Here is a 27,967-nt window from a genome sequence, read left to right as displayed (position 1 = left end):
GATCTTTCAGTGGAATGCTAGGGGTCTAAGGACCCGCATAGCAGACTTTCGCCAATTCATTTTTACACATCGCTTTCCCATACTGGTCATTTGCGGGCCAAATACGTCAACACCACAGACTGTCCGGTTACGAATCTTTCGTCTCGTCCACATGCGGCGCGAGCACGAAAGTAATCATCTACATCCGCACGGACTTTACATATGTCGCTAACGCGGTAGAGCCTCACGACGACAACCAATATGTCTGCCTGACTATCCAAAAGAAAGATGTGTCATTCACACTAATTGGAGCCTATATATCCCCAGCGGGTCACTTTGACGGCGAACGACTCAAGAAAATATTACTGATGAACAATGGCCCCTGGGTTATCACAGGTGACTTCAACGCGCATCACCAGCTATGGGGAAGCACTAAAATTGATTCCAGAGGCAGGAGTCTCGCCTCCTTTGCTGCCGACCATGATTTGTGCTGTGTGAATGACGGCAGCCCTACGTTTTTGCGAGGCACCACTTATAGTAGCTGCTTGGACTTAACTTTGGTGTCACGGCGCTTTGCCTCGAGCGTCGACTGGTTCACGGACATTTAAACACATGGAAGTGACCATATTCCAACCTACATAAAGATTAGAGGAGTTGAGCAACGCTCCTCTACTGTCTTGCGTACAGTTGATTGGACAAAGTTTAAGAAGGATATGGATGACGCATGTCGAGAAGGCTTTTCACACACCATCGAAGAAGCAATCGCAGAGACATTGAAAACATCCATCTGCTCGCTCACAAGGTCAGCAAGGCGAACAGACTCAGATATGGAACTGGAGAGGCTTCGTGCGGAACGCCGACGGGCGGAGAGGAGGTATCGGCGCACGAAGTCCGTCTTGGATCTGAGGGCTTCACGACGCATACAGAAGAAAGTACAGCGTCGTATAGATAAACTGGATGACAAGCGATGGAAAACTTTCTGTCAGTCGCTTGATCCCAGAAAATCGCTCTCGCACATATGGAGAACTGTTAGGGGACTTCGCTCATCTCCGCATCAAAGGAAGCCCTTTGCTGCTCTGGCCCTATACCAACTCCGCTCGGAACTTCAAGTGGCTGAAGAGTTCTGTGCACGGGTTGCTGGGTCCGCGGCCACTATTACTGACGCAGCATTGAATGACATCCCTGAGGCACGTGTACCAGAAATGAACGTGCTCTTTTCACTCGAAGAGCTCGATGCTGCGTTGGCGACCTGCAGACGTTCATCGTCACCAGGACCTGATGGCATCACGTATGCTGCCCTATGCCACCTTGGACATGACGCACGTGATGAGCTGCTCAGCTACTACAATGAGTCTTGGCAGAATGGCGCCGTTCCTAGACAATGGAAATCGAGCCGCTTGATCCCCATACTGAAACCTGGAAAGTCTCCCCTTGAGCTCTCATCATACCGTCCGATTGCGCTTTCGAGCTGCGTCGGTAAACTGATGGAAAGAATGATTCTTGCTCGCTTGGAATGGTACCTAGAGCGATTCAACATCTATCCGGACGCCATGACGGGCTTTCGTCGAGGTCGCTCGTCCATCGACAACGTCATTGACCTCGTAACCTGGGTCCAAAATCAAAAAAGCCTCAAGCGCCTATCAGTGGCACTTTTTCTAGATATTAAAGGAGCATACGACAACGTCGCCCATGAGGCCATACTGAACTCGCTTGAGGCTGTTGGAGTTGGTGGCCGGATGTATCAATGGATTCGGGACTATTTAACTGAGAGGTGCTTTTTCTTACAGACTGAAGACGGCCCAACTTCGGAACATTACATCAGGCATGGTGTGCCGCAGGGTGGAGTGTTGAGCCCCATTCTGTTCAACCTCGTCTTGGTAGGACTAGCGGAGTACCTACCGCGGTCAGTTCACGTCTCAATATACGCCGACGACATTTGCATCTGGGCTTCTGCGGTGACACGACCTCAGGTACGAGCCAGGCTCCAGCGGGCGGCAACCATGACGGCATCTTATCTACGAGAACAAGGCCTCAGCTTGTCTACTGAAAAGTGCGCATTGGTTGGCTTTACGCGCAAACAAATGTCATCATATCCTGTTTCAATTAATGGTCAAGCGGTATCCTATTCTAAGACACACCGCTTTCTGGGTGTAATCATTGACCGCAACCTCTCGTGGAGCCCTCACTGCGTCTATCTAAAGAAGAAATTGGTTGCCATTACTCAGGTCTTTAAGTTTCTCTGCGGCAAAAACTGGGGTACACCAGTCCGTTCTATGATGCAGCTCTACAGGGTACTGTTTCTCGGACTCCTGCGTTACAGTCTACCGGTGTTGTCAAATGCATGCCAGACGAACTTTCGCGCCTTGGAGAGCATACAAGGTCAAGCCCTACGCACGTGTTTAGGGCTGCCTCGGTGCACGTCAACAGCAGCAACAATTGCCATCGCTGGGGACCATATGATCCAGACACACGTAGTTGTCGACTCTCTCAGAGCGCACATTCGCCATCTGTCAAGAATCCCCCACCATCATTTGACCTCCCTACCAGCCGAAAGACCTCAAGCGACCTTTTCACGAGTGATTAGCGCTCATCAAGAGTGCATACCGTCATCTTTTACACCGGCGACAAAGCCTTCATCTCCCCTGTGGTGCCTACGACAGCCTCAAGTGAATTTTGATATTCCTGGAATTACAAAAAGTCCAATCATCCATCGCCGGCTCTGAAGCAACTTACGCTCCTATTACTACACCAGACGTATCATGACCGCATACATATATATACCGATGGTTCGACCTCACGTGCCAGCTCAACTGCCGCATTCGTCGTTCCAGCCAAAAAGGTTACAGTTCAATTCAAATTGTCGCACTCGACTACATCGACATCAGCAGAGCTTGCAGCTCTCCATGCCGCTATGATGTACGTCACCGAAGAGCCCACAGAGAAATGGGTCGTATTTTGTGACTCTAAGGCAGCCCTTCACAGCATCAAGTCTGCATTACGTCACAGAGTATACGAGCAGATGATATCTGACATCAGGGAAGTACACCACCAGGCTCTGGAAAGAGGGCACACCATTACATTTCAATGGATTCCTGCTCACTGTGGCATTGTCGGCAACAACCTAGCAGACAAGGCTGCCCGGTCTGCCCACGAAGATACCCAGACGCGTTCCATACCTTTGGCGAGGTCTGACGCTGCCAGGGAACTTCGCCTACATGCACGCAAAAAGTCGCAAGAACTCTGGAGTTCAGGTGCCTTCAACTGCCGATTATATAAACTGGACCCCATGCTACAGCTACAAGTGCCATCTAGCCTTTCCCGCGGTGAAGCAACCTTGCTGTGCCGCTTGTGGCTGGGAGTAGCATTTACAAACTCATATTCCTTTCGTTTGGGAATGGCCGAGAGCCCGATGTGCGATTACTGTGGGTGCGAGGAGACCATCGAGCACCTATTGTGTACTTGCCCCCACTATGATGTACAACGCCTCTCTCTGCAGGAAACTTTACACCGACTAGACTTACGACCTTTCACCGAGTCAAAGATACTCGGACCGTGGCCACACCCGTCACTGGCACGAAAAGCGAATCGTGCATTACTGCAATACTTGAGGTACACCGGTTTAAGAGACCGTTTATAGTGTCCCTGTGCATAGTGTCCCTCCCACACGTACTCTGTGCTTACTCTCTCCCTTTCTTCTTCTTTCTATTCCCCTTTCCCCCGCCCCCAGTGTAGGGTAGCAAACTGGATACTCTTCTGGTTGACCTCCCTACCTTTCCTGTCCTTGCTTTCTCTCTCTCTCTCTCTTAGCCAAAGGGAAAAAAAAAGAAAACAAGGATATACGGAATCGTCGTCAGGTCACTGACCCGCCATGTTGGTGAGTCCCAGCGTTGCCGGAGTGCGTTCATTCTTGGTTTCGCATTTTTCGCCGTCGCGGATTATCCATTTGCTGTCTAGCTGTTCCATGTAGCCACCTGGATTGCAAGAAGGCAAGCAGCGGCCGGAGATTAGCTGATGACTAGGACCTGTACAGCACTCACGCAAAACTTTCTTTTTAATGGTCTATAAGCTCTTTTAAACGCGTTTGCTGTGGGCGAACGGTACCAGTTTTATTTGAACACACATGCACATGGACACACTCAATGCGGTAATCTTTGTTAGATTAATTGTCATCTTATTTATTCAGTTCAGTATTACAGTTTATTCCTTTATTTGATGTATAACATAGATAAATGCAGTAGCCGAGGTACTCTTTACCTCTTTACACAGAAGTACTCTTTACCTCCCCTCAGCAAACGAAGTCACAGAACAGTAATCGAGCAAAGGTGTAGTACCTACTATCAAGCCAGTGCCGCAGGTTCCGAGACAATGCGCTGTTACCACCAGCATCTGTATTATTGCGAAAACTAACATGATTCTTCAGGTTCTGTACTTGGCACTGTACCATGCACCTGTTTCAACCGCTCGAAATGCTTTCTATTCCTCGGAACATTTCAGAGCAAATCGGATCATTCGCGGTATACCTTCAGCTGGAGTCCAAGTTACCCCTATGTCTTACGGGAACCTAGGTTAAAAGCCAATGAACTTGCAGTATACGGGTTCCTATGAACACGCGATCAAGTTCCATTACAAAAGCTGTTATTGACAATCGACAAGCTCGCGGCGTACTGCCACAGTCAACATACAAGACGAAAATGGCTCGTCAGTGCCCGACCAACTGGCACGAAACTGATAAGCTAAAACAATCCCTTTCAAGTACTTGCAATCGTCTGACCAAAGCCGATCAATCTCGTGCCCATGTAAAATGTTAAACCCGTGTAAGCGATCTGGCGCGCGACCGCGACAAGCGACGCTATGAAGATGGCTGTCGCGACGACTGGTCGTCTACAAGTCGAACCCCACGCAAGCGACGACATCCATGCAGCGACGTCTCCCCGGTGTTGCCGGTATGAGGGCACCAAATCTGGCGTGCTTTAATTGTTTATTTGCTGCACAGAACAGCATAAAATATTTCTGAAGGTGTTGTAGTAGGCTTTTTCTCTTTTTATTACCCTTGCACGTATCAAAATTCGGTCGCTTGATCGTTGCGCTCGACAACCGGTCGTATGTCTCTGATGTACACCGCGTTCCGGCTTCGGGCTATTGGCTTGTCGCTCGTAGCACTTCTCAGTCGACGAGCGACGAATTCTGGATTTCGCGAACCGAGCGATCAGGCGACGAGGAGGAGTGACCTGCTCGCACCACGGTCCTTTTCGTCACAAAATCGCAGGACTTCCCGCAGAAGCAGTTTACCGGGAAGAATTTTATGCTACTTGAAATTGTCAAAGCGCCAACATCTGTACTGCCAAGTGTCAACACAGAGACAGTACAACGGGAAGAATAACGAGGAAATTTTGAATTTTCAAGTCACCGAGAATAAACCATGCGCGAGTATTTCAAGCTGCCAATCATCGACGAGAGCCGCTGGACGTGTCACGAGAAGTATTGTAGCTGAAGCAAAGAAGAACAAGGGAATCTTGAATCGTCGTAGGGTCACCGACCCGCCATGGTGGCGAGGTTCGGGCTCAAAATCGCTTGCGGACAGCGATGGTCCACAAATGAGAGAGCGCGTGCAAAGCCCAAACTCACTCTCGTGCATCTCCAGGAGCGTAAGCGTGACCTTGTCGACCCAGAAGGAGTTGCGTTGCAGGCCAATTCCGTACCCCGAGCGGCCAAACTGCTCGCCGGCGGTCACCAGGTCGCAGTGCTGAGCCGCCTCGAATTCCAACCGGGAAGAGTCCCAGATGAATGCATCCAATTGGCTGGATTCCGCCACGTGATCGCGAGGGACGAGAAGGGAGAAAAGAGCGGGTACAGTGAACAAGTCATTCGTGCCATTTAGATGCAGCGTGCTCGTTTAAGACAGTCATTCGGGATAGACTTTAGAGGAGGCATTGTAATTACGTTTGGCCGCTGGAGCAAGGGGTGGGGAGGGAGTAGGAGAACGGTTTCCTCTTAATTTGTAGCGCGCACTACAAGACGGCATTTCAAGCAAAAAAAAAAAAAAATCAAGCGCGTTGTGAGCTGCCTTACTGACAGTGGCAGTCGCCCCGTGGTTCCTTGCTTTCCTTGCTCCGGATGCTTTTGCACACAGAAGCACAACAAGGCTATCGCCTTACATTGCGCCCGCAATTCTGCCATTGGCACGATAAAGAAAAAAAAAAGCCCAAGCACTCTGTACAGATAGTTAACGAGGTTCGGCACCGGACGGTTCAACAATTCGGCAGAAAAGTAGAATAATGGCGAAATGATAGGACATGGTTGAGATCGAAATTACAGGTTTAATGTGGCCGACAACTGCCTGTTCGCTCCGTTGGTGTCTATCACCACACGAAAGCTAAGGTTCTCTTCGGATGACACTCGCACTATACTTGCGTAATCGTAGTATTACAAGATTGCTGCGCCTTATAATTGCCCAATGTAGTGCAGAACCCCCCCCCCCCCTACCCCCTCCCCTCTCGAACTTTTACCTCCTTCCCCCTGAAAATCGTCGGAATCCAAGAAAACTTACAAGCATTCGGGTGGTGTGGCCCGAAATTCCACGCTTGTTACCTTTATTCAGACAGTCTATAGAAAGTCAATAGATTGTTTACCTAAAAAGTATGTAGAATGTCCCGACGGTTAGAAATAAATTACCGTTCAATTTGAAGGTTTACATTGGAAAAGACTCCTTAAGGCTCCAATGATATCTGATCTTTGAAGATTTACCTTCGTCACATTTCTTGAACCTTTAAAATCACAAAAAGCACATAACCACAGGGCGGATGAAAAATTTTCGATTCTTTTGTGAATTTTGTCAAGTGTACAGAATGGAGACTCCACTTCAGGACTAGGTACAGGAACATCAGCACACGTCCAGGAAGAAGTGTTTCAGGATGTATGCAGCATGCCTGAAAGGGGTCATGACGTGGTTGTACTGCAATTCTCATCTTGTCAATGTAACAGAGCACATTCTAACCCGTAATTTCAGTTTGAAAAAGCTGCCTCTAATCCCTTTCCCATCGAAGATCGCCATTTTTCGAATGGCTTGTGTGACGTCAAGAAGCGCGGGTCCAACGAACGCTGTGTCGTCTGCTCCAGAACATTCCGAAACCACGAGCGCGGCTTTTTGAACTTTCTTTGCTCCGCATGCTTTGGCACACAGAGGCACAACAAGGCTATCGCCTCACATTGCGCCCGAAATTCTGCCGTTGGCACGGTAAAGAAAAAAAAAGCGCCCAAGCACTCTGCACAGATAGCTAACGAGCCCGTTTCTTTGCCCGGGTTACAGCATCGTCACGGCACAGAGGAGCTCGTTCCCAATTCTGCTCGCGGCGTTGCTGATGGAAAGCTGCCTGCTCCTCAGGAGTACGTATGACGCGTGGCCTACCCATTTCGGAGCCGGAAAAGAAGTGCTGCGTGCGCGCTCGGCTGCGACGGAGAGAAACGACGTCATTAGTGGCGCAGCCAATCGCGCGCCTCAATTTCTATTTTTTTTGCGCATGCGCATGGTGTTGCGCCGGAGGAGTTTTCGGCGTACAGGCGACGAACTAACGGACAAATCGGCTAGCCATATACAGCTGTTCGCTGTAGAAACACCAGTAAACGGAACACTTGCAGGAGCTATCTCTGTCTGACCAGAAAGACGCACATGCGGAAACAAAACTATGCGCGCACAGCGCATGATGACCACGCAGAACGCATTTCGCCACCTGTCAGTGCTGCCAGCTGCTGGTCGGTTCAATTGTGATATAAAAAAAAACAAAGACAAGTTTTCTATCATACCGAGTGCGCTCAAAGTTTGCCAGCTTGCTGTACAACACGTATGGTTTAACAAGCGACGCATAATTCAAGTTGAAAAGTTTGGCGTCATGAACCCTTTGAACAATACTTTCATTAGTGGTTTTGATTTCGATGCACTATCTTAGCCGGCGCAAATGTTCGTACATCGTCTGAAGGTGATGAAGGTATTGTGACAGTGACTTGCATTTTCTGCGTATGCCCCCTTTTATGTAATTAGCCCCACAGAAAAGAGCCTTATAATAGTGCAATGAGTGATAACGACGAACTTGTTGCTGTCTTTTGTCTGTGCAACTCTGTATACACCCTATAGCCAAAAGGGCAAACCTGTGGGAAGGCAGAACAGTCTAGCTGAAGTCTGTAAACACAGCCTGTATTTATTTGTGTGAGCTCACTCTGTTCTTGTTTTTTCTAAGCCTGCTACCTGGCCTCAGCCGCAGCCGTGACAGCTGGCTCCGCTAATAGAAGGAGCTAGCTCAAGTCGTGTAGTCGTCGATTCCTTCTCTGTCTCAGCTAAACACACCTTACAAGGATCATATGGAATATACAGTTGTATCTGAATGAAAAGTAATCTGAAGGTAAAACAATATAAATATAATAGAAGCGGAACAGAGTTTCTATAGTGAGTTCTGTATGGCAGAACCGAGAATCGTGCTGTGGTGACTCACTTGTTCTTCAGGGCCTCAATGCCTTCTTCCACGGTCTCATAGTTCTTGCCCTCCATGATTCTGTACATATTGGACAGCTCCACTTGTCGCCGGAAGTACATGTCTACGGCGCTGCCTTTCACCGTGGCGTACGTAAAGTTCTCCGAGGGATTTCGCAACTGAAATGCGAAAAAAAGTGTGAAAGGAAATGAACACGGTGCATGTGCAACCTGGGATGGCGCATGGCCGAGCGCTTAACTGCTGTTTACTTTATTCGTCTGTAGAACGTTCGTTGACATCGATAATTTCTGTTGAAAACTAAAAACAGTCGAACAAACGTCGATCAGTGAGCGAATAACAGTCGATAGAACGCCGCTTGGGCGTCATGTTGACCAGCGCGAGAAAGAGAACGAAAATATCATTACGCGATAGTATTGATGTTACAAGCAAGGTTCTGTGACAAATGTCACTTCGCATCTTTTCTCGTTCTATCCTGACGCCTGCGTGTTGCTATGTTAACAAAGCGAGAAAAGGCTTGTCGTGCCCAATTGCAGGCTTGGCGAATGTGCTATTTCTGTATCGATTATTGATGTCTTTAAATGCACGTAACTGCGCCGCGTGTGGCAGTGAATTGCACTGCTGCTGCAGTGTATTTCGCCTGATGTATTTGCATTTCGTACTTGCATTTGTACTTTGTACTTATTCGTACTTTATGTACTTGCATTTCGCCTGATGTAAATGCATTTCGCCTGATGTAATCGTTTCTATAAACGCTTCATCGTTCTGGAAAGAGCACTACTAGAAATGTATTCTGGTCATTCTCCATACCAGGTAAACTAATTAAAACAGTGAAGTTAGGAAAGGCAATAGAATTAGTATCGATTCAGTGGTAAATGCGAGAGAAGTGCGTGAGCATTACGTCGCACTGCTTGGAGGTCTCGCACCCATGATGTAAACCGCATTTACCGCATCGCAAAGTGTTGCTAAGAAGCTCAATCAACACACATCGTGCCTCTTTAAGGAGTGAAGTGAAACTGACGGTGTTCCCGAAGAGAACATCGTCATATATGTGCGACGCGAGCAGGAGGTTGCGAACCGAGACAAGAAACATGATCGCCCCAACACTGCCTTTATCCCTCGTCTTTTCCATGACGTTTTCAAGAGTTCTGGGACCATCTTGGGGCATTCGACTAACTGCACATTCTTATGCTATTCGTTTATCAATCTCTTTGCTCCCTCTCATATTGTTTGCAACACGCTCTCTGTCAGGGGGAGGGGGAATATGTAACGGTGTACAGGTGGACCGTAGCAGGAAATGGAAGAAGTCAAATAATAAAGGCAATGTTCGGGCCCCTCAATTCTTCTACCACGTGACCGGTTTCCCACACTCCACATACATACACTTTTTTCCACTTTTCCACTCCTTGCCTAATACTAGCGCATAAAAACCCTTCTGGCAGATTCGACTAGTTATTTCAAAGCGCCATGGTAGTGCCCTGATAGTCGCATAAAACAAGAATGAAACTTTTTACAGACAAATGACTTCATATTAACGTTATTCTGGCTTTATTAGAGTTGAAGGAGCGTGTTTATTGAAGCGGCAAAGCTGAGCTGCGTTGTTAAGCGACCTTCGACGCTTTCCAGGAGCGCCTGGAAATGAACAGTCGGATGTGCCAATAGAACACGAGCTGTCACTTGCCCTCGGGTCGTTGATACCGGAAAGCGAAGATTCGGGCTTTTCTAAGACGAGGAATGCTGCCAGGTTGGCAGTGTAGGAGGCTACCACAATCATGGCAAATCCAGCCCAAACCATTCCGAGGACGCGGCCGCTGAAGCTTCTTGGAGTGCCTGCAGGATCGAAACATAATCACCCATCACCATCGCCATCATCATTATTCCTATCACAGAACTTCTGCCGAAGCTGAGCCGCAGCTGCCATTTTTTTTATGCAAATGGCAACGCGGAGAAAATTTGCGATCTATTAGCCTAGACCGATTTAGCGTAGATGCAATATAGTTTTCTACAAAAACTAGGGCAACTCCGACACTGCGATTGTTGAGCAAGCATCGGAATAACGGGCAGTGCATGGATTTCTCTAATATTCGTGTTTGTGGCTTGAGTCGTCTTTTTAGGCCTCACTTATTACGCTTTATTTTTCTGAATTCCTAAGCACGGGGCGCCAATAATTATGTCCGCATGTGAATAATGATTGTAAATTGTTGCATTCATACTAGAATACTTCGTTGAAAGTCAACTAACTGGAGAAGCAGAGAAAGACATCCTTGAAGGCAGGACGGAATCAGGCAAATGCACGTAATATGCCCGCCATTTTCATGCAGGCCAAACCGCCATGTTTGCAGCTCCCGCTGACACTAGCTCCCTCTGGTTGCCTCTTGCAACTTTTGTAGGTAGGACACTTTATGGTTGCTCCTTCTTCTCCTTGTAATCAAAATTTACGGCATAACATACGCACCTTCAGCAATGCCGCTGTTGAGCAGTACTCCCCATGCAAACCAGATGGCGCTGGAAAGGTTGAGCGCGTCTTCCTCGGTCGCATCACTGTTGGGGAGCTTGTATCGACCGAAGGGGCTGAACCGGTCGAGCAGGTAGAGCGCTAGCGCGACCACGTGAACAGACACCATCACCAGAATCCACAGCGTCTTTTGGAAAGGCTGAAGAAATGACGCCAGAGTGGAACTCTTGTCTTGCTGTGGAGGCCATGAAAGAAAACAACCACCCAAAGTTACTTCTTTTTTTTCTGTTCGGAATCTCAACACTTTCAGGCATGCGCACTTCAATACCGAACCGTGTCATACGACACTAAACTGAGGGGAGTACCGGTAAACCGGCCTGCGAGGTAATCAAGCATCTACCTCGTCGAGCCGCATACTTAAGAGGGAGCGTAGAAACACTGCATTAGATAATTCCGCATGCGATTGTTATTCTCCTAAACTTTAGACAGCTCGAGCACATCAACTCAAGAGCGTTGCATGACACGGGGGACATTACTGTGACCCACATCAAGTATGTGCGCAGAATTGGTCATTCGTTCTTAATGAAAGAAAAGCCATTAGTATTCAAACCAACCTAACCATCTCATATATGACTATACAGGAGAAAAATATTTTATGTGTGATGCACTAGGCAAACCTACAACCACAACAAGAATATTAGTGAGACATTTTTGTCAAAAGGTCAAGCTGTGCATGCCAGGTAACAAAGCCTTTCTGACAGATCGAGTCTTGAGAGAATACTTTGCCACAGTAAACTAACTTGGGGCTGATTTTTAGTGTCTCTTGAACAGGAAAAAGAAAATGCACTTTCCGAGGGTCACTAACTACCCATTGCACAACATTTCATGTAGAAGTGGCTCAAAACGTAGAGGCGCATAGAAACACGCTGCGATATCACGGGGACGTATTCTCGGACGATCACTTTCGGCGATGCTATCACTTTCGCGTGGCGCAGTGCATGGCGCATTGCGTGATTCGAGCGGTTTCGCTCAACTAGCCAATCGTCTCACGCTGGCTTTGCTCGACCAACCAATCAGCGCGCACCGAGAGCGATATCTCCGAAAGCGACCGTCCGAGAATACATTCTCCAAGACAGTGGGACAACGGTACCCACCTTCTTTGCCAGGATGGTGATGCCTTGGTATTTAAACGGTTTGGTGAAGTCGATCTCCATCGATCTCTCCGGGGTGATTGTGAGCGGGGCGATGATCATGTCAGCGACCCCACGCACCAGATCACCAACCATGCCGGACCAACGTTTGTACGTCGACCCGTTTACCTGGCGAGAAATACGAAAATGATAGTTTTTCTCGCACGTTCTTTTTTCAAACACTGATTCAAGCATGTGCACCTATGTTTGCTTCACTTGTAGTAAACAAAAGGGACCCCATGACTGAAGAGTTGCGTTCTTTCGTGTTCATTGCGCATGTGACGATAGTGCAATACGTGAAACGCAGACGCTGCTGGTTCGTCTAGTTAGGTAGATGTACCTTAGATTTAATAAAGAAAGACAGAACAAAAACTAAAATATCACAGTTATACGATGGCGCAGACAGTATAGTAGTCGACGCTGTGCTTACTTTTTTGTGTCTCTGTTGTGCTGTCTTCTTTTTTTATCTTTTACCTTGAATCTGATGCAATTAGCTGAATGTGCGGTTGCTTGTGTGTTGTCTTTTTCAGCTCTTTACGATTAGCGTGGTCGTGCGTATGCGGAATGTGTGGTCAGAATTACCAATATTTCTTGTTTCTCCTCACGGTTATAGGAAGTCGTGAGGTTGAGGTGGAGGCACGTTTTGTTTCTCATCTACGACTTGGGATACCCTACTTCGTCTAGCTGTATTTTGTATTTTTACATTTATAGCCAACACACAATGAAGACAACAGCAAACTCAAATACTGCGAAAGAATAAACAACAGATGCAGTGCGTACTTGTACGCTACCAATTTGGTTCACTGGTTAAAGCAATGACGCGAAAGGGCTACAAATTAATGTAGCTGGCCTCTCTGCGTACGCAGCACTCAAAACACTGAAACACGCAATAATTTGCTGTGAAAGCGTATTTTTACGTCTCTGAAACTTCACGTTACTTGTACACCTTAAGAACTTGCCACAACGAGAAGAAATAAAAAAAAAAGATATTTAAAGAAAGCTTATGGCCTATAACCCTTATATCAAAGAGTCCCAGATGAATATATAGACTCTGGTGTATATATATATACCCCAAGGTTCTCATATGTTACATGACATTATTATACATAAAACCTATTAATAATAGACTTTTTCGTTATGCGGTTGATGCCCTTTTGCACGTCATATCACTTTTGTTAGGTGGGCTATTCAAATATCGCTGGTCCATGGCGCGTAACTGCTCGTTCTAGCTGTGCATTCTTGAACAGCTCCGGTCACTACTAGTAACTGCGGTATTACTGTATTACCACTGTAGCGGGACACGAAGCACCAGGATTGACCTCAATATACGAATTACTATATTATAATCACGTGATTGAAAATATCAGTGACAGTGGCGTAGCTAGAGTATGTTTTTTACGTAGTTGAGAACGGGAAGGAAGTGCTCGAGACTCCACATACTAAAACAACTTTTTTTTAGGAGGGGGGGGGGGCGAGAGACCCGCTAGGAATGTCAACCCCCGTCGACGCCACTGATCAGTGGCACCACGATACAAACGTGACATTCAACACGGACTTACGAAGTCAAACGTTCCGTACTGCCCATCTTGGACTTGATACAACGTATATGTAAAGTTGAGTTTACGGGCAAGGCTCCTCAGGAGATCCATGCAGTATCCCTCGCAACAGTAGGGATACGCAGTACCTGAAAGAAATACAGCGAGAGGTTACGGCAAGATAAACTGAAAGGAAGAGGAAGAGAAAGCGAGGAGAGGGGAAATGTAGGGAGGTCAACCAGACGATCGAGCGTCCGATTTGCTACCCTACACTGAGGGAAAGGAGGAATGGAAAGAGGAACGAGGGAGAGAGTTAGCGCAACGAGCTTGCGGGAGGTTGCACGGGACTATAAGGGGCCACTCAACCCTGTACACTTTAAGAATTGTTCCAACACACGAATATTTTTTTTTGCCGACGTTTGTCCGAGTACCTCTGATTCAGAAAGTTGTACTGAGTCTATACGATTTAATGTTGTCCGAATAGACAGGCGCTAGCCGTTGTAGCGAGGATAGGTACTGAATAGGTGCTTAATAGCCCTCCGCACCCGTAGGAGTCGGAAGTGGGGCTATCGGCCATTTCTATATCACTGGACTAAGCATTTGTAAACGCCACTCCCAGCCGCAAGCGGTGCACCTAGAAATCGACGAAATTTTGTTTAACAGGGAGGGAGGGGAGGCGAAAGAAACGTCTGGGTAAAAGCGCAGTGGAGCTGGTGTCAAAACAGCCATCTCGAAAAGGCGACATCGCGACGGTTGAAAATAAAGAGGCCTACGTCAGGCGTGAAAAGCTATGCAATATACCATGCGAATAAGGCACGAATGTTAACGGTGTAATAAACTTTACGGCATTTTAGTGTTTAGTACTTAAATGTAGAATTTCATGAATTCTCGTATGGTTCGGGAACTTGTTCGCCACCCTTGTTCACTAGAACTTGAGAACAAGGCTGCACAACAGCTTGTGAGCGAGGCTCCCATGAAGAAGCCGGAGCGTCTTTTGTTCTTTCTTTTAGACTTCTATCCCACTTCATTTTGCAAGTGTTCGTGCTATTATACAAGCGCGGCAGAATCCACAAAGGATTTCTTTCCTAAGTTCTCTTTGCCATTGGCCAGCTACTTTTGATAATGATATGTCCAACATCGGGATTGGTTGAAATTTCCTCTTACGAACATTTTTAGGGTAAGAGATTCCTGCGAATACGGGCGCTGGTCTACGCTTAGTTCCTGCTTTACGTATTTTGAGGAGATGGTGATTCTGCTTCTTTATCTTTATAAAGCCTTTTATAAGAGCGTTAATAGAAAGTTACCGGAAAACTTTTAGAACCGCATTCTGTGCAAAAGTAAATGTACAAAATGACACCTACAATGCGAAAAAAAATTGACTTTGGTATTCTGTCGTCCACTAGTCATAGCATATAACGTGTTTGCAATATGACATTAAACAAGAACCTTATGCAATAAAACTGAGGTATGCGATGAACCATCTCTACCGTCAAACCCTACAACGATAAAATTGTATCAGTAAGGAAGACCCTGGGAATGCCGTAACTTGGAAGGCCGTGAGCGGCATAAGTGGTTCCACCGTGCGGGCAGAAAAAAAAAAGGTGAAAGATGTAGGGTGATAAGGGTGGAAATAGATTAAAGTGGTGGTATTTTACCGAAATGTACAAAAAAAAATTGAGAAAGAGAAAGCACGAGTCGGTTTTTTTTTTAAGAAGAAAAACGTCTTGACAGACTTGCTCTCTACAACTTGAAAGGATAGGAAACATATTTCTTTTTTTTCCCCAGGGCGCTTTATCTTGAACCACCAAAGATTCATTGCTACTAACATCAGGACTCATGTGCCAGCCAGCTAATGAGAAAAAAAAATTGAAAGCAGCGCCACCCAGTGAAGACCTCAACAATCAAAGATAAAAAAAAATAGGAAAGAAAGCAACGAAAGAAGAAGCAGAAGACGAAGAAGAAGAGGAGGAAAACTGACGCTCACGAAGCAGTGAGTAAATACAAAAGTGGCAACGGGGCAATAAGGTGATCTGCTGAGCTAAAAGCAAAGCGCAATACGCGTCTGCCGGCGCACAGAAGCACGAGCCTTCTCCATCGAAGAGCTGCAGCCGAAAACAAAGAAAACGTTTAATAACGTACGAAGGTGGTGAACAAAGAGGGAATTAATTTGGCAGCAGCACACAGCGCGCTCTGGCGGCAATAGTCCCGCGGCTATGTACGTGCGACGTGGGAGGTAAAAGGCACAGGTAAAACCACACACACACACACACACATGAAAAAGGAGCTGCGAGCAATCTGGCCACAGGTTTTCAGTGATGGAGACCCCCTTTCCTGGGGAGAAGAGCGCTCGGCATTGATTTACCGGGCTATTTTTCTCTCCCGTCTTCAGCGCGCCATTCATTGCGTTATTGGTGGTGGTGGCAGGTCGTTGTTTCTTTGTCCTTGCTCACCTTCGAGGCTCTTTAGTTGTGCTGCCGTCTTGATTGTGTTCGTATTCCCTCCGGGCCTTTGAAGCGTTACAGTACTCACAAATCTTTCTTTCTTCTTCTTTTTCGGGGAGCCGATTGCGCGCTGTTTCGCTTTTGGGGGGTCCTACGTCGCACCGGCATTGTTTACAGAACAGAACATGCTTTCTTTCTCATAGCCGTTTCGCGAAAACGGTGTTAAGAGCAGGCTTTGGGCTTATTCTTACTTGATCATATTGTATACGTATATGAACGTAATCCATAATGACGTACTGTTTTCACTGCATTAGCTTAATCACAAGCACCACAGTTACATCGTACATATGGAATGACACACTGTGCTTTCATGGAACAGGCTGTGAACTTTTGTGGCCTGCTGACCCACTCTATATTTTCGTTAAAGAACAAGGCACGATCACTTGCTGGACCAATTTTATGTTTTGCGGCATGCGTTATGCTTGTTTGAACTTTATGACAGCTATGCTTAAGCGCGTTTCGACACCAACTCAAATTACAGCTTATTATTGTTTTCTTTGTTCTATTGTACCGACCTGTCTTCGATATGTATCGTTTAGGCTAAGCAAGACGGGAGTAACCGGCATCACCCAAAACGCCACCAGCTGTGACACACATTTCATGCAAAAATCGTTAGTTATAGCTTATAGTTATGCGTTTCAGTTAGCAAGAAGCTTATTATTCAGATTGCGGAGCCACCATAAATTTAATATGGATGTCCTTGTAACTAAATTCAAAACACAGAAGGAAGAGTGCCGTAATGTGATGCGCCTTCCTTTTTTTTACTTCAAAGGTGAATCGACTAGTGATAATTCAAGCTGATGGAGTTTAACTTCCCAAACCTGGTGCAGTGGATCACGAGAGAAGTCATAGCGTAAGACTCGACGTTAATCCTAAATGTTTTCCTACTGTAATACGTGTCCCATCCTATAGCAACAAGGTACTGACTTCCCGTCGGAATGCACTTGTATACAGCGCGGCTGGCAGCCGAACCCACCACATCGGGCTTAGCAGTATAATGGCACAGCGTTTCCTGACCGTACTGCAGTGTACGCCTATACGTTACCGGAACGAGAAGTCGAGGCGAATAGCAGCGCTCGTAGCGACGTATCGTGGCGGCGTGGTAAACTAAAGCGCGCGGAGCTTCTATCGACACAACCGACTTTGTCGCGTTTACCTGACGTCCTAAAGGTGCTTGCACAGCGTATTGACCATCATCGAGGTATTGCATGTTTACTTGTTCGAAGTGAAGAGCCGCGCGATAGAGCGGCGCTTCTATAGGCGGGCAGAACTGTTCACATAATCACCGCAAGATGTCTCCACAAGTCGCCTGTTGTTCTTGCGTGCCGCGTTGATTGGTTTTGGGCTGAGAGAATGGGGGAACAGGTTGATCAGAATTCTTAGCCTACTTCCCCTGTTTTCCAATTTGTATAGTGTTTCTAGCCTCTTTAATCCGGCGGCTCTTCTAATGAAAAGAAGGACGTAAAATTTCCGTACTGGTCAGTATCGAACCTAGGCCCCCGAGCACATGCGCAATCTCGGAGGCCACGCATGGGAAATGAGGAGGCACCCACGGCGCCCGCCGCTAGATGGCGCAGCCTCCCTCCCCCCCCCCCCCCCCCCGAGGGAAGCGCGAAAGATGAGCCCGGCTGCGGCTCTCACGCGGCGTGATTAATGCACGACCAGACCTTTCAATAATGACCCTTCCGTCACCAAATTATATGTGCACCACCACTTGAACGCTAATTGCATTAACGGCGACCGATGAAAATCCCCAAAGAGTGGGTTTCGCCTCAACTTTTTCCAGTTAGTTTTCGTCCCTCTGAACAAACTTGTGAATTGTTAGCGTCCGCCCTGTGTGTTCTCAACTGCTTGCTCTGCGTTGCAAGCATTGTGCAAATGGGTGACGTCCTGGCAGCCTGTACAGAGCTTACATCTCTGGCATCACGCACGTGCAACAATATGCAGATGCGCGGGAGAGGACGCGTACGCACCGTCTGTGCTGTTGGTCCATGGACAGGGTATCTCGGATGGCAGGCACTGAGACTCGTCCGCGACAGGCCTCACCCACACGAAGGGCCTCTCGGCGATGGTGGCGACGCGCAAGTGCTTGGGGATCACGTAACCCAGCGGCGTCTCGGTCTGCCGCCCGGGCCAGACCATTTTCTCCAGCTCCAGCTCGAGCTCCATGCTCATGGACCACTGGAACAGATCAGCCAGCGTGTTGCCCAAGCGTCGGCGAGATGACTCGCGACTCGTTAATCGTCAGAAGAACATTGTTTGAAGGCTGCATGCACTATACTGGCACATTGGAGCTCGTAACTGCGGTACCATTTTGATCTTTGGAGAACCACTACCCGTGCACTGAGCACCGAGAAGGCGCTCCTAATATGCAAGAGAGCTACGGGCCTTAAAGACCAATTATGCAGCGAAATTTTGGGGTCGCGCATAAACCCTATTGGTGGCGAGGAGTTACGGAGTCGCCATCTAGCGGAAGCGCCTCGCTGGCGTAGTATGAGGGATCACGCGGCGCGCTCCTCATAGGTTTTGCTGTCAGCGCTCACTGAAAACACCACGCGCGAGCTCTCCCGGACATTTCTGTAAGTACTTTAGAAACGAGAGAAGTTTTTTACTGCCTAAATAATAATCTTGGGCAAACTGAAAGCACACAATCGTTTACAGACGCTACCTCTTTACCGAATACGTACAGTGAACGCCACTGCGCGCGGTCGCCGCGATGGAGTCTCCCGAACCGGCTTCTTGCGTGAAAGGTAGGTAAACGCTGAGAGCAAGCTATGTGAAATATGTTCTTATAGTGTTTGTATAACTAAATGGAGCGTAATAGAACGAAGCCTCAATGCAGCGATCGCGTAGATTCGCAGCGACCGACCGCGCGTCTGCATGCTTGTCCGCGCACTGTTTCGTTTTCTCCGCGCGCGCGTTTTCGAACCATGCCATGAGCTTTAGGCCGCAGAATATGAGCATTTGACAGTATGCAAGCAACCATTGTTGCGTGGGTGCTATCAGAGCTGTTCAAAAATAACTTCACTGTAGAGACTTCGACGCCTACGGGGACTGTGATGTGCCGTCGCGACGATTCAATCTTTTTTTCTCCTAAATTCTTTGACATTTCAATATTATTTCTCCAGTTGCGTCGCACTGTATGTTTATCGGTGTTCTCAGCGTGCCATTTCCTGCTGCTCCTTTTTTTTGTAATCCAGTACATTAATTCATAACACAAACATGACCATATGCCATGCTTTTTTTAAGTGTGCTTCTTGCCGTTGCCTTTCCACTCCACTCAACTTGCCAGTATCTATAGCATCGACAAGTTCATAGACCTAACCGTCATGACATTAGTCGGGCAGCGGACTCGGGCGAGCGTCTCAGTGCGCGTTTTCAGAACATCGCAGACCGGGCGCCGTAGCAGAAATCTTCCTCGCGTCTGTGCTTGCTGCATACCCGAGTTGTAGCCGATGACTGTTTGCCGGTTTTATGTTGCGCGAACCAAGCTTCACGCAGCTTCTTGTCCTGCGGCTACGTGTGAATAAGGCTGACACTGGTCTCCGTTACGTGCGTTCGGCCCTGCGGCACCGAGCAGTAGCCTACCATGTTGCGCGCCTTCAAAGGCAGCCACTACCTGTTGTAGTGCTTTCAAGCGTCGTAAAGTAGACACTCGAAGCGGGAAAATTTCGCCACTAAATGAGGACCGCAGCGTACGAGGGAATTTAAACTCGTTTTCAGCTCGCTTCGGCGCTCCCGAAGCAGCCGACGCGGCCGCTATGTCCACGTGATCCCTCCTAGCACGTCACGCCGACGGTGGCGCCAGCTTTTCCAGTGGTGGAGCTCGAGGCCAATAGCGTCAGATAGCGTAGGCACGCAGCAGCATCCGTGCGAAGTTCTACATTTGATATGCGAGTCTACGCGTCACAAGAAGACGTTTTTGATAACGGAAGCGTGAGAAAATGCCGCCATTGTCTCACGCAGGAAGTGGTTTACGACTCCGAACTCGCGGTACCTTCGCGTAAGCTCCGAGATTAGCCCCGGCCCGCGGCTGCCCGCGGCGCGCTGAAGAATTTCGGAGGCGACGTGCTGGCGGCACTTACGTCATATCCGCTTTCCGCTAGGCGTACGGGTCGTCTGCTTAAGCACCATTTTAATTGTTCTGATCAGCAAATTGGACAATTACTAGCCCTGTAGCTTTGCCGAGATTGCTTCAGTCAATGATACAGTACACGTTTATAGCCAATTTAGCCAAAGTAAGATCTCGATGCACTTGGCCTTTAATGAGACGTTATAACAACTTTATAGTGTGTGTGGGTGTTCACATGCGTATGGGCCTTTTATGCTTTGGTGTGCTCATCAAATTTCTCGCCCAACACTTGTATATGCGTGATAGGTCGTCAGCCAGGCCAGCATCTGTGGTTTCTCATAGAAGACAGCGTCTCTCTATCTCTCTCATGAGTGGACTCACTAACATTCTGAGTAGTTTGCCTCCTCGTGTAATCTGTCTCAGACAGCGGAAATGTTCTGTCCATTACAGGCAATTTCCCTTTATTTTTGTTGTAATAACTAAGATTTTCAAACAAACAGGCAAATAGTAAGCACCTTATGTATCTTCTCAACTTTTAGCCAGCTACCAGTAGTACACCATCGTTGCAGTCCCGACGAGAATGTGCCTTTCAAGCGTGCCAACCTTGCTCGTTATGTCAGTCAAGCAACCATGGGCGCGCAGGCTCACCTTGGAGAAGACGTACTGGCCCACTGGGACGTGGCTTCCACGCACCACATTGAGGATGTCGTAGTCGCTGTCGAGTCGGTCACCCTTGTCGTCGAATCGAACGCGTCCTGTCTCCCCGCGAAGCAGCTTCTGTTTCTTGAGCAAGCTGTCGATTAAAGCGCCGAGAGGTTGGTGTGAGAATCCCCTCGTTAAGAGTGACACAATGTTGAGCCCAATCACTTTGAAGTTTCTGAAGTGTGTCGTTTCTGTTTCAAGCGTCGCGGATTTGTTGTTGTTAAGCTTGAATGGTTGTCTGCAGTATCGATTCTCATCTCATTGAGCCAATTCGTCGTGATAAAACGCACTGTGCTTTTGAAAATTTGGAATGACTGAGTAATGACATTAATTCGCTAAAGTGAGCGCACTTAATGCCGGTGACCCAAATGTAACGAAAAAAATAAATATTACAAAAAGTAGAGGCACAGAAAAGTAGAGGTTTTCACAGAAATAGGCAGAAGACGTGTTATTTGTTTTAATAGCAAAAAAAAAGGAAAAAGTCAAAATAGTTCCATCTGCCACCGAGAGGCCCTGCTTGATGATGATGACTAATTTGATATGGCGGAAGGGGCTAAAGAAAACTTCGTGGGATGTGCGATCAGCTCCATTGAAAGAGTATGCTCATATCATCATCATCAGCGTCGTCGTCGTCGTCGTCATCATCATCATCATCTAAAAACATGCCTTCTCAATTGGGTGGTGACCTATCGCAACGTTGTTTGTGTGAGATCAGTGCTACTATTGATAATCTAGCACTATGTCTGGCTCAACATTGTTATAAGGCTACCTATGCCTGTGTTGTGACGACCTCGTACATACTTCAACGTTGTTTTAATAACAGTTGTGTCGACGATAATCACTGATGGCCAGTTGGCGCTCTGATCAGTAGTGCCAAAATGTTGGTGGTAAACGTAACCATTATGACAATGGTGTTTTTTGTAACAAGAAGAACGCTTTTTTTATCTGAATTTCTGGGAAACTGAATTATGCTACTGCGTATGCGTATTAAATTATTGAATTTTACTTTTGTTTATTGGTTCTAAAAAAGTAGGAGGGAGAGAGCTGATGCTGCATGACAAGAAAGCTTTATCTCATCGGATTAAAGTGATTACCGAGAGCAGCGCAGCGAGTGCTTTCCTCATTGTTATATATCTCCAGTGGTTAAACTTTATCTCTATGCCATATATATTTTGCGCTTTGCGAATAATGTGACTAAGAGTTGCGATTAGGCAGGACGGTAGTGTCTGACGGAAAAAGAAGTGGTTCGAAGCGCACCTCACAAGCTTGAGTCCGGACTCCCAGGAGTTTCCAAGCATGCTGCAGCTAATGTTGGGCTGAGTCATGTTGGGGTCCTTCTGGAGTTCTTTCAAGGCTAAGGCTATCACTTGAACACTGTCACGTATGTGGGCTCTCTCGTCGGATGCGTTTACTAGTTCTAGCCCCAGAACACCTGAAAAGAAATAGAAAGAACATTGCCAACACATTCGTGACACAAGGTCGTATTAAAGATTACCCACATGCCGTAAGCTAACAGTGCCTGTTTCGCGTGACATGCTCCTATGTTAGTTTCTGTGCCTAATTTCATGCAATTCATTCATTGCCTGTTTTAGCCTATTTATATGATATACTACAAAACGTATGTGATATAAATATGCTCCATGTGTCCTAATGTCTAAGCCCTCTTTAGCACATTCAGGTGATGCGACTTTATGAGTGAGTGTTTTATGTTAGTTTGTCATTCATGATGGTTTTCTTGCGGCTTTATGGGATTCTGTCATTCATGCGGTACAGCATCGTCTTCAAGGACTCTCTTTCGAGGCCGATATATTAGTCATCTGGCACCTTCATTGCTGTTTTGAAAGCAGTGCGCCTCCCCCACCCCTCTGCCTTGAATAATAGCTTGTTTGCAGGTTTTTGCTTACTGTAAAGCACTGGAGATGACTTACCGTCGGGCACATTTGGCGCTCTGAGGGCTTGTTCAGACACAATCCAGACATAGCCTGGACTTGTCATGTTCAAAAAGGCCACTTCGGAATATATTCCCGTCGCATCTTCTGCACTGGAACCCAGACAGAAATAGCAGGAAGGCGATGAATTCGTGTTCTTCCTTGCGGGCCGACCATCGCGCACTATATATTTCCAGGCGTTGGGGTTGTATACCTTGCTGTATTCGTGAAGCTGTTAAAAAAATAACGATAGTTTTCTTTCCTTGAATATGTTGTGTTTATATCTTCTGTCCTATGACACTCCTGATTCCGAATCGTATCCTCCCTTCATGTTCGGGCCGCACCATTGAAGACCGCTGCCGTTTTTTTAAACTTTGTGTGATACTAGACACATTACATCCGCTACAGACCAGTTGATGATAGAAGTTTAAGCGCATGAGGCAACGAGACATTGGTGCGCTTTTGAATGAAGACAACGAGCCATTTTGCCGATATCGTTCACGTATCGAATTGGTGAGATTGACGGCTTGCGCGGATGCACCGCATGTACCCTGCGCAGACGCAGTCAAACTGCAAACCCGAACATTTTACTTAGCCGGGAACTGTGTGTATTAGGTAAATAAGATATTAAAAAAATTGCAAGTGCATTGTTTAAAAGTAACCTTTATCATTTTTCATGTTCTTTGTTTCCCGTTGCTTTCCCATCATTCAGGTGTCGGCAGCTATAGTGTTACATGAAGGCGACAGACAATGTAGCCAAAGAAAGCATAATGGTAATTAAATTTTTTTAATGCAATGTAGAATTATTTAGTAATGAGGGTTAAACTGCGAATGGTGGTGGTAGTGGGTTCTCAGCATTCCCACGAGCGGCAAGTTGTTTTTTCCTTCCACCATTATTTCACCTTTCTCTCCACCATCTACATTTTAATAAATCTTTATCATCATTAGGAATAAGAAGCTTACTGTAAGATGTCTTTCATTAAGGCTTATTTCTACATTGCAATTAGACGAAGAGTTAGCTTCCCTTATACCTTGCTGTGCTTCATTTTCTGTCGGCTTCATAGTCGTTACTAAATATCGAGGCCTTCGGTTCAACTATTGCAAACAGAGAAGTTATTCAGTTACAGTGTGGTCAGTAGGAATTACGTTTCCATCTTTTACTATAAAGCGATACATTAACGATCGGCAAGATGATAAAGCAAGATACTGCTACTGCTACAGCAGCGGATAAAAGTTGCGCAGCGTATCGAACTCACGTTGCGTAGAGCACAAACACACGGCAGTGAATTTCCTTGGTTTCTTCCAACTCTTGCGTAATGTCGGTGATGCCTGGTTCGTATTCGATGACTCGTTCGAGCTGAAACAACGAGAAGAGGCGCAGAAAATGCAAATTGTCAGAAACAGATTGAGCGTGGACTCAGATTCTATCGACGGACTTGAAAGAAGTCGCACCCGTCAACTACGTGCTATATTGACGAGGATGTTTATTATCCACTCTGTACACGCTAACAGCGTATTCCATCGGGAAATGAGGCAACTTTCAAAAATGAAATGCATTTTTTCTGCGTTTAGGCCGGGTCTCACTTGCCCAGGCATTTCCTCGAAATTATGCCAGCGACGAGGGTCCCTCATCCAGAGACTTCCTTGCGTCTACTGAGCACCATGGATGAGTAGGGGTCATTTCATCATCTTAGTGTAAATACTGCGCGCAGTGTTAAATGGTACCACGTTCCCAGAAAGCGCTTTCTTTCCTTCTTTTTTTTTTTCTTTCGGAGTGCAGTTGGCGGAAATTGAGTGGCAGTCTGGCTGCCCGGTGTTCTAAATATGGCGGCGAGAAGTGCGAGAATTTCTTTGTCGTATTTTCTCGACCCAGAGAAGTCCTCAGAGAAGAACGCGGGGAGTTCTGCTACTCAACATCTGTCTTTGCATCACAGACAGCAGAAAATGTCAACAACAGAAACAGATACACCAGAAATGTCTTTGCAAATGACAGCAGAAAATAACAAATGAATTGGTTATGTTGCAGTATGAAAGCTGTTCACAATTAGTAGGCCAAGAAGAAATTCGGTACATTGTAGTGCTCTTCTGAAAAAAAAAAAATGTTGGCATACAAATGATTAAATGCGCCAAAAAGGATCATCATTGTCTTTGCTTTAGGCTATTTATAGTGTGTGTATTGAACACCGCGCGGTACTGTGATCAAGCGTGCGCTAGGGGGAGGGGGTGCAGGTGAGCGAACGCCTCCTCTATCCCGGCCGTGACTGGCATGATCGTGCATGGCTGTACGCGCGGCTGAGCGCATACACGGCCCGCGCCTTATGTTGAAGGTAATCTCCAGCGGGTGCATAGGTTGGGCGAGCTGAGATGGCTAGGGGCTGCATGTGTGGTATCCTTCCGGGCACCTACTGCTGGTGGGCGCGTTAATTCAAGTTTTGGAGAAGCGTTGAAGCAAGAGGCAGCATGAAGCGTTCTGTCCCCTCTGCTCGCGCAGTGCGTTGTGACAGCTAGTGTTTGCTTTCGTCGAGTGAGATCTGTTCATGTTTGCCTATGCACTGGTGACATTACGTCGTCAATTTAGTTAGTCAGCGAATACTTAGTGCATATTATGCTACCGATAAAACTACGAACCTCACTCGTAGTTGTCTAATACTTCGCTGTCGCTATCAATGTTTCGCCTTGCGGGTGATACTGTGATTGTTTTGCTGCTAGCAAAGTTGTAGTAACCATAGAAGCTAGGCAACCTTTAAGGTACACAATTTTGCGTTTCATTTCAGTTGCCTGCGCGCCTAGTTGTACCTCTTTTCCAGCTTTTCTTTCGTGCTGTTTTTATCTGTGAACATGAACTAACTAGTTCGAAAGTCCGTTTTACTAGACGAAAAACGCTTTGTTTTAAATAGAAACGAATCAAAGATTATATATCTCGAGTTGCGCCACCTTTGGCGCTGTTATTGAGTGAGGGATTAGCAGTGTCTGAACACGCACCGTGGTTCCTAAAGACTGAAAGCAGATGGAGAAGAAAGAGGTGACGAGCTAGGTGGCATCCGCCACCACCCCGTTTCAAAGGGAACGCCCATAACATCCACTCATCTATCCATTCCCCTTGTATATATATATATACCTTGATGCCCTGGGGTTCGGCTTTGTTCTGGAATCGTCCCAGCGTGGCGCGGCCATCGTTGTCCGAGCTGTGGATGAAGACCACGCAGCGATATTTGAGGAACTGCAGCAGCTCCACCCACACATCGGCCTGCTGAGAGTACGGTGGCACCGTGCGAAGGAACGTCCGGTGCAAGTTCTGGTACAGTGGGAAGAACAGTTCAACAGAACTTGAAACAGCGCCTCGTCGTCGTAACCCTGGCGTAACGTGGTGTAACAAAAAAAAAAACCTCCATGCAGAGCTTGACGCTAGAGCTCGGGAAATGTGACACCAAGAACCAAAGTCGCCAGCGACCTCGATAGGTGCACGTGGAACAAGCCTGGCTGACAAGTGTTCCTGAACATGCTTCTCCTTGGATTTCCTTACCAGAATTACTGGACAAGAACTATGCCGCTGCGATCCCTATGCTATCGTGGGTATGACGTTTACGACGTGGATACGTCTGCATTTCCGCGCTTCTAGTTTGAAATGTTCTTGTGAAGTTGTTACACTCTATCTTTATAAGTTTCCAAACATTCATAGTTTTTTTAAAATACAAAAAATACAGCAATTAGTTCCTCGCGCACTTGTGTAATTATTGCAAATAGACGAAATTACGTGCAATAAGAAGGCGTTGCTAAAGATCGTCAATTTACAACGCCAGAAAGCACTGCAAACTAGAAGGACCTAGATTAGACATGCAAACACGTTTACTGCACGCCACTTCCAGGCTGGCTGAACAACCGCACTTGCAGCTCCCTTAGACAGTAGCGCCAGAGTTCCCACTAGTAATTTTTCTAGCAAAGTTTATGGGCCTTTGCGTACATTTTTAGCGATCATCAGAAAGCAATTGTCACGCCATTATCCAGACTGCATACGGCCGTTACCGATTCTATTATTGTTGGACGAGCAAATTTTATTACCGTGTGCCCCTTTATGCTGTTTTCTGCTGCGATCGATCATTTCGTTTACCTGTCGCCTTGTATTTGGGAAACAGAAAGGCGAGTGAATCGGCAAAATATGACACAATATTTTTGTGCGACATCATACGGGAGCAGGAAATTACTGGTCCGGAAGTGTTAGTACCAAGCCACATTACGTGAAACCACTCTTATTGCCAATAAAAACTTCCGGCAAAACCCGTCTTACGATTAATGCCGACGTTAGCATTGTCGATGTTGGCATTTCCGACGTCAGCTTCAACATTGAAGCAATGTAGCCACACATATTGCCAACGCCATACGCAGCCGGGCTTCTCTCTCGCGCTTCTCGCTGCACACGCTGCGCCATCTGGCGCCGCCGCCGCGTAGTCCGCACGTGGCATGGTTTCGATTCTGCCGGGCACCAGATCGCATTTAATGGTTCGGCGGTTGGGCGGGGGGGAAGGGGGGGGATGCTTGAAATTTGTTCCTTGAGCAGAGCAGCCCGATCTGCTACCCATTAGACCGTAGACTACCCAGTGGCCCAATTTGACGGGAAAATGGCTAGAGACTAGATAGATAGATAGATAGATAGATAGATAGATAGATAGATAGATAGATAGATAGATAGATAGATAGATAGATAGATAGATAGATAGATAGATAGATAGATAGATAGATAGATCACGGAAAGTGCGTCAAGTACTACCAGTATGCTAACCGCAATAAAATATCTTCGGCACCCACATTATGCAGCCTGTCCCACTAACTGGGTCTATTGCAGTGAAAGATGCGGGCTGTGTCAAGAAACACAGAACGGAGAACATGAAGGGCTTCGCCGTTGTTTGTCTTTGATCACCCTATAAGCGACGCCGTCAATATGAAAGCTTCAATGAAGAACCAGTAACGCACAATGGACGAGCCGTCCTCCCTCCATAATATAGTTAGCCGTCTCTCGTTGCAGGCATAACAGCTGCATCGAAAAACACCCACAAAAGAAAGGAACATGATAGTTGTGAGTGCAGCGATTGTCCGTGTCTGTCAGTGTTGCTTTCTTTTGTGGGTGTTT

At 46.9% G+C, this 27,967-nt stretch overlaps 2 protein-coding genes across 3 annotated transcripts in view; both read right to left on the bottom strand.

Annotated features, from left to right (window-relative positions):
* BORCS5 (BLOC-1 related complex subunit 5) overlaps positions 1-27,967 on the bottom strand; it is a 343,941-nt gene that overhangs the window by 62,914 nt on the left and 253,060 nt on the right. The window lies entirely within an intron of this gene.
* LOC135911484 (glutamate [NMDA] receptor subunit 1-like) overlaps positions 1-27,967 on the bottom strand; it is a 139,800-nt gene that overhangs the window by 6,242 nt on the left and 105,591 nt on the right. For both annotated transcript variants that reach the window (XM_070526914.1, XM_070526915.1), the window contains exons 5-17: positions 25,961-26,137; positions 24,099-24,199; positions 22,843-22,955; positions 22,172-22,346; positions 20,861-21,005; positions 18,114-18,321; positions 13,664-13,788; positions 12,069-12,233; positions 10,915-11,149; positions 10,141-10,289; positions 8,463-8,620; positions 5,605-5,777; positions 3,843-3,950 (exon numbers count right to left, since the gene is read on the bottom strand). In XM_070526914.1, coding sequence (XP_070383015.1) covers positions 3,843-3,950; positions 5,605-5,777; positions 8,463-8,620; positions 10,141-10,289; positions 10,915-11,149; positions 12,069-12,233; positions 13,664-13,788; positions 18,114-18,321; positions 20,861-21,005; positions 22,172-22,346; positions 22,843-22,955; positions 24,099-24,199; positions 25,961-26,137 — 2,032 coding nt within the window. The remainder of the gene's footprint in view (positions 1-3,842; positions 3,951-5,604; positions 5,778-8,462; positions 8,621-10,140; positions 10,290-10,914; positions 11,150-12,068; positions 12,234-13,663; positions 13,789-18,113; positions 18,322-20,860; positions 21,006-22,171; positions 22,347-22,842; positions 22,956-24,098; positions 24,200-25,960; positions 26,138-27,967) is intronic.

This window comes from Dermacentor albipictus, chromosome 10, assembly GCF_038994185.2.
Source record: "Dermacentor albipictus isolate Rhodes 1998 colony chromosome 10, USDA_Dalb.pri_finalv2, whole genome shotgun sequence".
Classification (NCBI taxonomy): domain Eukaryota; kingdom Metazoa; phylum Arthropoda; class Arachnida; order Ixodida; family Ixodidae; genus Dermacentor; species Dermacentor albipictus.
This window is presented reverse-complemented; position numbering and strand designations above follow the sequence as displayed.